Raw genomic sequence first — 9,544 nt, forward strand, 5'->3', positions numbered from 1 at the left:
AGCATGATATCCTTTACTATGTTTTATTCTGCTCTATATCATCGGTCAGTATCTCAATAAAATCAAGCAAAAGGTTCTTTTTTAGAAATTGGAGTACCTAAATCAACAGAGCTCAGAGGTATAGTCATTTCTACAACTCGCCAGGCTTTGACCTGTCATCTCAATACTTTCATTTTCTATTAATGTAGAAATGTCATTTGGCTAATGAGTCAGCTGTGGAAGAGACGAGCTGACTTTCAAAACTGCGACAGTCTTTACGTGGTGGCAAAACCCCAAATCTTGTTAACCAAGCATATCAAGTGGGTTTGTGATAATAAAAGACATATCAACATCAAACTGTTTATTTTCGTAAATACCTTAATCATATTTACGATATAAGGTATAATTTAGTATAACATGCACAGGAAGAGCAAGACAATAGTGACAATATAATTTAATGATAACAATTAAATATTTATTGAAAATACGTACACTGTAGATTAAAAAACGCATGATATGTATCTTATATTTTAATTAATATTTCTGAAATAAAGGAACTCTGCACTTTTGCTTGACCAAATAAATACTTTATAAACTATAACAATAAATTAGTCGATATGTAACGCATTTTATTCAACAAGGGTTGTCAGCAAATATGCAGAGTCACAGACTAGACAAACATCAGTGGGATGAGTAGAAATTCAATATTTACATTCGTTTGTCACTACTGTCCTGGCTCAAGGCTCTACACTGCACATGCTATAACAATACTTAATAAATAACTTATTTAAATATTTAATATATAAAACGGTAAGCTTAACGATATTATACATATACGATTATATACAGTAAACATCACTATTTGTCTTTTCATTTATATTTACAAGATTATTATTTACATTATTTGAAGAAAAGATTATTTAACAATGTATTTACAAAGAAGCAGTAAAGCGGGATTATTTACATCGATAGCTTCTACTTAATTTTAAACAACTACTGGTTTTCGTTCCTTGTATTTGCATGAGCAACTTTTCTTTTTGACGATGACATTGTTGTTTTTGTGTGAGTATTCGAGGAGGGATCTTGAGGAGTGTCTTTGCTATAAGGTGTCAGCTTTGTCATTGGCTACAGGAGTGTGGCTAGACTTGTCGTTACCATTCGTTGTGATAACGTTGTCATTAGACTTGATGTTCGTATTGTTAGATTTGTCATTGACGGCGTTAGATTTGTCATTGGCGGTGTTAGTTTTGACATTGTTACTAGTAAGTTGTGTTTTGTTGAGGTCTTTGGTTTGTTCTTCGTGTTTGGTGTCTGTGTCGTTGATCAGTTGGATTGTTTGACCGTTGACGAGCTTGAAGTCGGCTGGGTCCGTTTGAGTCTCCTTGTTTGCAGTCAAAGGCTCTGAAATTATTAAAATGGTATGTTAATTTAACTTGGACTATTTAGGTTTTCATCGTTAATGACTAAGTAAAAGTTAGGTTTCCATAGCCTATGGGTAAAAACGGAAATCCATAACTATGACTTAGTTCTCTTAAAAGTGATAGCAAGTGATAGCAACGAAATGTTACCAGATGAAATATTTTTATAACAAATAATAAAAAAAAGACAAAGACACAGGTTCAAAAAGGCTTGGTCAAGGTTATTTTTCTGAACAAAATAAGTTTCATGGAATTGAACTTAAAGGTAGGTTAGGTAGGTAAGAATGAAGTTTTAGATATAATATTTGTGGGCAAAAATCATTAGGATATAACGGGTGTTACTTACTCTTCGTCTGAGGATGCGGCAATGGCTGCGCTGGCGGCGGCTTCCGGCTGTACCGGACCGGCATTATGCTCTGCCGGACATTCCTCTCCGGTCGGATCAGGATTATGTATAACTGGAAATTTTAGAAGGGTAATTAGTTATTATCACTTATTACTGCACTTGTCATCGTAAATTAAAAAAAAACTATATTGCTGGACTAGACGAAACGCATCCTCAATCAGTTCGTTTGCTCTGAACTTTAGCGTTCCAAGGCCACTTCCAAATCCTTTCGCAATTCCCCGTTTCAGCCCAGTTTAAAAAAGTTTTCATTACTTTTCTGTTTTCGTTAAAACGTTGTTCCAGTTTAAGCTTACACCGTTTTGCATACAAACCGGGAAAACCATTAGGCCACAACGAATTATTAACAATCCAATTTTTTGCCAAGTTCAGGTAAAATCTTTTCACGCCGCGAACGTAAATATAGTAAAACGACAAACATTTAATTTTATGAGTTCCATCGGAAGTACGAAAATAAAACGTCCGCCATTTTGAAAGTGGATTTCAAGGGCTGAATGAAAGGGATGTTTTACATTTTAATGATCGCTGGAATTAAAAAGATTCATCGTGTTTATTTTAAGGAGAGAAAGGCAAACATAGATGCGCCATATTTTAATATTACTTTACGAACCTCGAATATTGGCCTGCCGTTGATATTTAATATTTCATTATTTGTAAAGAGAATTATAAAACAGGTAAGCTGTTTCATCATTATTTTCACGTGCCCTTTATGTCTCTTTTAATTATGTTTCTCTGAATATTCAAATCTGAGGATTATTTTATTTTTGCTATTAAACTTACTATTCACATTCTACAATATCTTTTGAAGAAGTCAAATTATGTTTGAGAAGAAAGGCGATGAGGTCCACACTTTTGCGAGTTTGATATTGTCAGTGATAGATTATTTCCTTTCTTTTTCTTTGAAGACTGCTGAATTTTTGTAATTTATTTCTTTGTTCTAACTTTACCTTTGGAGAGAACAAGCAGACGAGCGTGACGCTGGCACTAAGCGAGATGGTGACGGCCATGCTGGTGACTCGCAGCGGCACGTGGCTCGCCGTGCCGAAATACAGCGGCACGAACGCCAGCCATATCACGCACGTCGTGTACATCGTGAACCCTAGAATGTTAGCAGTATGAAGAAAAATCCAAAAGTTACAACACCTAAGGAAATAGAAGAAGGCACTGGAGTCAATGAAGTCACTAGAGTGACAATTGAGTAGCATTATAATTTGATGATGATAAAAGGAGATCGGTGTGAGACTGGAAAAAACGCGGTACGCAGACATCGATTGAAAAAGCTCTATATCCCAACATGCTTAAATTTAGCACCGACAGAGTTCGATAGAAAAAGTTGGGGTGAGTAACGGTCGGTAGTAAAAAATAGCCGGTCAAGAGAGAGTCGGACTCGGAATAGTGAAAGTTAAATACGATAAGAATAATGCTTAATTTTAAATTGCTTAAAATAATGTTTAATAGGTATTTGTCGTTATAGCTGGAATAAAATATATCCTGATATACAGTAAGTACTTGGTGAAATATAGATGTCGACCCACTGGTGGTCTTAGTAAAAGGATCCTCGTTTACTCTTCGGATACGGAATTCTAAATAATCGACGGTAACCCGCAAAAAACATAGGTTTATTTGACATAGGTTTTTTTGAGAGTAAGTTATCAAATAGTTGTATTCGGTTTATATTGGTAGATCTGATCCATGGTTCTTTGTCTTTGATTTAGAAGAGCACCCATATATCCATATATCAGGTATTATGAAAGTCAATACTCCATCAATGAGCTCGCAATAGCATTGTTTGCATTATAATGGAACATCAACAATAGGAACTGAATTATGCATTCCTTGACAAACAGCGACAAAAAGTTAATGTGGGAGACGAGGATGAAGGAATAAATACAATTAATTTGTGGTACGTCAATGAGTAGTTTACTTTTTTGGGTATCCGATTTTAAAGGGTAAAAATGAAATACTAAAATAATAATAATAAATATTAATGAGACTAGCTATCTGTCTGTCCAAGCCAGTTTTCATTTTCACAGAAGACGTATTGCTTTTGTGGGATACAATTAATAGTTAAAATAAAAAACGGGGTTACGCAACGTTTAATGCAGTCAGAAATTTTATGGATGGCACCCATTTTTTGCAAATGCTTGTTTTTGTAATACAAAGATTTCCAAGCAAGGCTTGGGTTTGACCGTTTTTTCCTAACTAGCTTGTTACGAAAAATGCCAGTTGAAATAAAAAGTTTGATAAAGAATAAGGCCAAATAGCTCGGTACTTGGCAGACAAAAGTCTTGGCAAAGCCTTGAAATTAGAACAAATACGCCCAATAGACATCGTGTTAACTATAATAATATTGTTCATTTGTCTCGACTCTGACGAGAACTAATCCGAAAGTCTGAACACCAACATTAATTAGAATGTCAGGATCAGTATTGGTAACACAAATTATTGCTACAAGTTGTTCCTCAAACATTCAAGGTCTTTACAATAAATTAATCTTATTGGCTTTTGGTGCCATGTCGACCTTAGCGAATACAAGACGAGGAAGAACTGAACTTTAATTGGAATGAGAACAATGCTGGAGTTATTCGCTTAATTTCAATAGACGGAAATTCTCCAGTAAATAATATGTATCTATGTTTCAAATTCTTCCTATTAATTTCGTACATTATAACTGAACATTTCCACAAAAAGTTTTAAAAGTGATGAAAAGCATAACTAAATAGACTTGCTTTCACCTAAGTATCCTCTCATCGATGCCCTAGTTTTTTTACCAATCCAGCCAAACAACGTACAAAAAATGTCATATCAACTTACCGATATGTTTGCTCTCGTTGAAGGCCTCGGGGATCTTCCTGGTGAGCACAGCATACACAGTGCAGATAACAATCAGCACGATCGGGTAGAAGAACGCTATCATATAGGAAGCGTCCACGTAGGAGTCGCACACCAGCATGTTGTCCTCTCTCGTAGGATAGTGGAACATGGCCTTCGCTGGTGCCACTATCATCCATACCACTACTATTAGCACCTGGAAATAATTAATGAGATTTTTGACAGTTCTTGGTGAGAGCTGCTAATAGAATTCGTCAGTTTGAACTTTGCACACACATAACCTTTGCACCCATGTCTTGGACTGCAGAAAATTTCATGTTCTAGAAGTGACATTGGATATGACTTAAGCAACTTAAAAAAGAAGACAGGATTAATATGCTACTAAATTGAAACTTTTAATCATGTCTTCATCAGTTTATTTAATCCATCCATCTAATCCATCAGTTTTTAAATGATGCTTGAAGCTTTTACCTGAATAGACACGAGAGCAGCACAGATCGCAAGTTGCGAGCTCGGAGAGATCAGGATAGGTCTCTTGGCCGAGTGTTTGCTGGCGTTGAAGATGCGGGATATTCTGTTGGTCTTCGTCAGCAGGGCTGCGTACACTACGGTGAAGCAGAAGCCCGTACCAAACCTGATAACAAAGTTGTGCTGAGGGTAAATAATGATTGGAAAAAAATCGAATCGTTTGAAATTTGTGCAATATTATCCTTCTTCAAAGTCTCTTAATGGTGCAAATATGTATTAGTCATAATTTAAGATTTTCGCTGTTTAAATTCATCATAGAATTAAAAATAATCGCATCTATATGTACGAGTATTTTTAATAACTATCGTGAGACTGATTCATTATTACCTAAATGATGTAACGTTTTACTCACGCGTATTTATCGGGGGTGCACGACTAGTTTCGGACCCAACCAGAGTCCTTAATCCAGTTCGACTCGCGATCCCGCCGCGTCAGCTCCCCGATAAATATGCGTGAGTAAACTGTTACATCATATAAAAGAGTATTTTTAAATAACTTTTTTTTTAAGTCGATTGTACTTGACAAGCAAACACAATACAAAGTTATTTTAACCCTTAAATAGATACCAAAACATTACCGAGAAACTAATGTTAAGTTTTGAGTCTCTCCGGGCACATCGGAACATGTTGGATCTTTAGACGTCCGGCCGGGAAGCCGGCGCGCGGCGTCGGACGGCAATAGATAAGTCACGTACACTAGGACGTGTCCGATCGTCTCTACAATCCTAGTATTTCTAGTAGAAACTGCATTTCAATATGCAGCTTGTGTTCAGTGGCCCACCTATTCTGGCGTCACTTGATTTGTGAATGGCCGGTCATCCTGATTTGCATGGATAACTGGTACTTCATTCAACTGTTCAATGAATTATTACGATTAGAACCATTTGCGATTTTGAAATAACAACAGTTTTTGTATCTCGTAGAAAAGGTAGGTTTAATATTACTTTAATTACAGAATAACTGAGTTAAATCAGTCAAAATGAGCCAGCTTAAATTAATTTATGAAACCATTATCGCTTTATAAGACACTTTAATTTATTAAGTTTTTAGTAGTCTTGATACGTTTATATTAAATGAAAGTTTACTTTACACTCTGATTTAGGGCTAATTAATAAACTTGTTGAAGGTCAAGTTACAAATTACATTAAAGTTAAAGTTTAATTAATCCTCGCCTACAGTTGTTTGATTTCGGCCGCCGTTTGTTTCAATATATTATTAGTTGGTAAAGATTCGAAAACGAAAACGTGGCGCTTTCGCTATATATTTTTTAACAAATTAAATTGGAAACGTTTACTTCATTGAACCGAAAACCTGAAATAAAATACTGCAGATACAAATTGAAACGTCATTTACAAGCACCAATATCGACAGCTGATGTCAGAGAACAGTAACCTCAAACATTTTAGTTCAGTTCCAAATGAGTCGTATAGAATCATAGGCGGCCATCTCATTTTTGGCAGTTTTTAGTTATTTATTAAAAAAAAAGTAAAAAATTGAATTAAACGGTTTTATTCGACAACACAGAACCAAACGTGGCTATTTTCCTTGCAAATCCTTTGTCAAATCGTAGTTTAGTTACAAAGATGGCAATCTTCTGCATGTTCAGAATCAAACTCGGCGCTTGTGCTCACTCGACCAATCACAGCAGTGCATTTGGTCACGCGACAAGATGGCGACAAATAAGTTTTTAGTACATTTTATTCTCCGGATTTAATTGATTTAAAGCTGTGTTAAAGATAAAAAGTTGTGTTAAATTTAGTAATAAGAAACAATGGAGGTCCACCCATCAGAAACTATAAATACTATAGCTAGAAAACGAAAAAGAAACCCAGACAAATGGAAAAAAAACATAGCTAAAAGAAACAGGTAAGTTGGGTGCCTAGGGTTGGCACATAAGCTTTTACTCTTACGACATAAAATTTAATTTGATTTTATTTTCTTTACCTATTTTAATAATCCAACGAATCAGGACAGGTTCGGTGCCTTGCGCTTATTAAGTTGCTTATTTTATGCCGTAAAGATGTGTAGGTAAACTTGTGCTATTCTTATATTACCTACATTTCTTTCGTTGGTGATTAGACTGATTAGTAACGTTGTATTGGTGATTATGAATAAGCGCTGTTTTATCGGTGTTGGTGGGTGCTTGGGTTTGATGTTAAAACTTTATTTCAGATATTCTGCGAAAAGTTTACCTACGCGTGTCTGCGAACATGATCAACCGGCATTTAGGTGTTCCAGCATAAAAACAACTGAGATGCTTAAGTTACATCAAAATTTTTATGTTCACCCAAGCAAGAAAACGCAAGATGCCATCATTTTAAAACTATGTTCCATAAAACCCATTGGTAAGAGGACAACTAGCAGAGTAACTAAACAAACATCGATAAAATACTCAGTATTTGTTGGTGGGTCGAAAGTACCCATATGTCAAAAATTTTTTTTGAGTATTTTTGGTGTCACCAAGCATAGGGTCAGTTATGTAATGAAAAAATTTTTTTACGTTGGTGAAATTTCACATGAAGCTCGCGGTGGGTTCCGTCAGCATGAAAAATTTTCTGAACAAAAGCAGTCTGTGAAACAATTTATCCAAAATTTAAAATGCATGGAGTCCCATTATTGCCGTAAGTCTAAATGTGCTGAACGTCAATATCTACCACCGGAACTTAATATTAAAAAGTTATATAATATGTATAAACATTCTGAACACATGAAACCTGACGTAAATTGTCATATTTTCGTTACGTGTTTAATAACTTTTTTAACATAGGGTTCGGTTCCCCGCAGACTGATGTATGCTCAACATGTCTAGAACTTTCTGAAAAACTTAAATTAGTAACTAATGCTGCTGAAAAAATGCATTGATAACCCAAAAAGAGTTCATAAATTAAGAGCAAAGGCATTCTTTGATAAATTGCGTGAGCAGAGGGATGACCTGAAAATCATATCGTTTGATTGTCAAAAAAATCTACCCATTCCAAAGTTACCGGACCAAATTTGTTACTACAGCCGTCAACTTTACTTATATAACTTCACCATGGTGGAAGGATCCTCTAATCAGCCAATGACAAGAGATAACGTATTTGCATATTGTTGCACAGAAGATGAATTCCATAAAGATTCTAATTTAATTTCCTCGGCTATTTACCACAGACTAAATGAAACGGACAAAACTGGCATCAAAACTATACGCTTAGTAGCTGATGGTTGCGGCGGACAAAATAAAAATTCTATTGTCATTGCGGCATGCTCTAAGTGGCTGTTATCTTGTTCAGCTATTAAAAGCATTGAAATTGTCTTCCCGGTCACAGGACACTCATACATGCCACCAGATCGCACATTTGGCGTAATAGAAAAAAAATTAAAGAGGCAGGACGTTATATTACACCCAGACGAGTTGAAAGAGGTCATATTCAAACTTCAACAGTTTTACAGTTTGGAGATGAATGTCCTGTATATGATTGGAGAGAAGCAGCTCGAAAAATACTGGCGCCAACTACTTCATGGAGGGTTAGATTTAAAGAGTGCAAAAGATTTATTTTGGTCCGATCTAAAAAACCGGGTAACATACTTGTGCGAGGTGAAACTTTGTATAAAAGTGACATTGGTACTGCTACTAATATTTGCAAACGGCAGAAAAGTATCTCAATGATTAATCCCAAACAAATTAACAAAACTATTGCACTTAATAAAAACAAACTCAAAGATATTAATAACCTTCTAAATAAACATTTTGGCAAGGACTGGCCGGGAATACTCACACTTGAGTATTACAAGAATTTGAATATAAGCCAGGAGTCCCTAACCTTTACTTCTCCTCCTGAGGGAGAGTACTGCATGAATCTCTCGAGGAAGTAAGTGACTTACGAATTTAGATAAGATTTTAAATAATTTGTTTTTGTTTAATTACGCCTAATTTCCTTTTAATTGTGATTTTCAAGCCGATTTTATAAAAAAATAACATAAGACTGATTGTAATTAAAGATGACTGATTGTTGATAGATATGAACGTAATAAAAGTTAATAAAGAAAAGTATTTTGTATCATTGACGTTTATGACAACCCTGATTCTGCATTAAATTACTTAGGATCAAAAGAGGTAATCTTCGTAAGGCGTGGTGTCAAAAGCGGCCATCTGTATTAAACTTGGAATCACATGCGGCAATCTTTAAATGTTGGTATCAAAGGTGGCTATATTAATATTTGATTTTTAAATAAATACTCTAAATACACGTAAAAGTATATATTTACGTTTAATAGTATCCTAAATCTTAGTACTTACTATTTTAATGGCCAGTAATATAATATGACTACTTTGTGCTTTACAGAACGTTTTTTTTAATTACCCAAAAAAGTCTGAATATGAGATTGCCGCCATTGATTCTATA

At 35.1% G+C, this 9,544-nt stretch overlaps 2 protein-coding genes across 2 annotated transcripts; both read right to left on the minus strand.

Annotated features, from left to right (window-relative positions):
• Window positions 1–156: 156 nt before the first annotated feature.
• Window positions 157–2,918, minus strand: LOC113499057 (metabotropic glutamate receptor 1-like). The gene is made up of 3 exons (XM_026879392.1): window positions 2,748–2,918; window positions 1,744–1,855; window positions 157–1,380 (listed from the first exon to the last, which is right to left on the minus strand). The coding sequence occupies exons 1-3, from the start codon at window positions 2,889–2,891 to the stop codon at window positions 1,079–1,081; spliced, it is 558 nt and encodes a 185-aa protein (XP_026735193.1). The 5' UTR covers window positions 2,892–2,918; the 3' UTR covers window positions 157–1,078.
• Window positions 2,919–4,559: 1,641 nt separating this feature from the next.
• Window positions 4,560–5,292, minus strand: LOC113498821 (metabotropic glutamate receptor-like; the record flags this gene model as incomplete). The annotated part of the gene is made up of 2 exons (XM_026878963.1): window positions 4,560–4,828; window positions 5,104–5,292. Coding segments are annotated over 2 exons (417 nt in total), but the record flags the coding sequence as incomplete, so codon positions are not given.
• Between the last annotated feature and the right edge of the window lie 4,252 nt (window positions 5,293–9,544).

The sequence above is a fragment of the Trichoplusia ni genome, chromosome 11 (genome assembly GCF_003590095.1).
Source record: "Trichoplusia ni isolate ovarian cell line Hi5 chromosome 11, tn1, whole genome shotgun sequence".
Classification (NCBI taxonomy): Eukaryota; Metazoa; Arthropoda; class Insecta; order Lepidoptera; family Noctuidae; genus Trichoplusia; species Trichoplusia ni.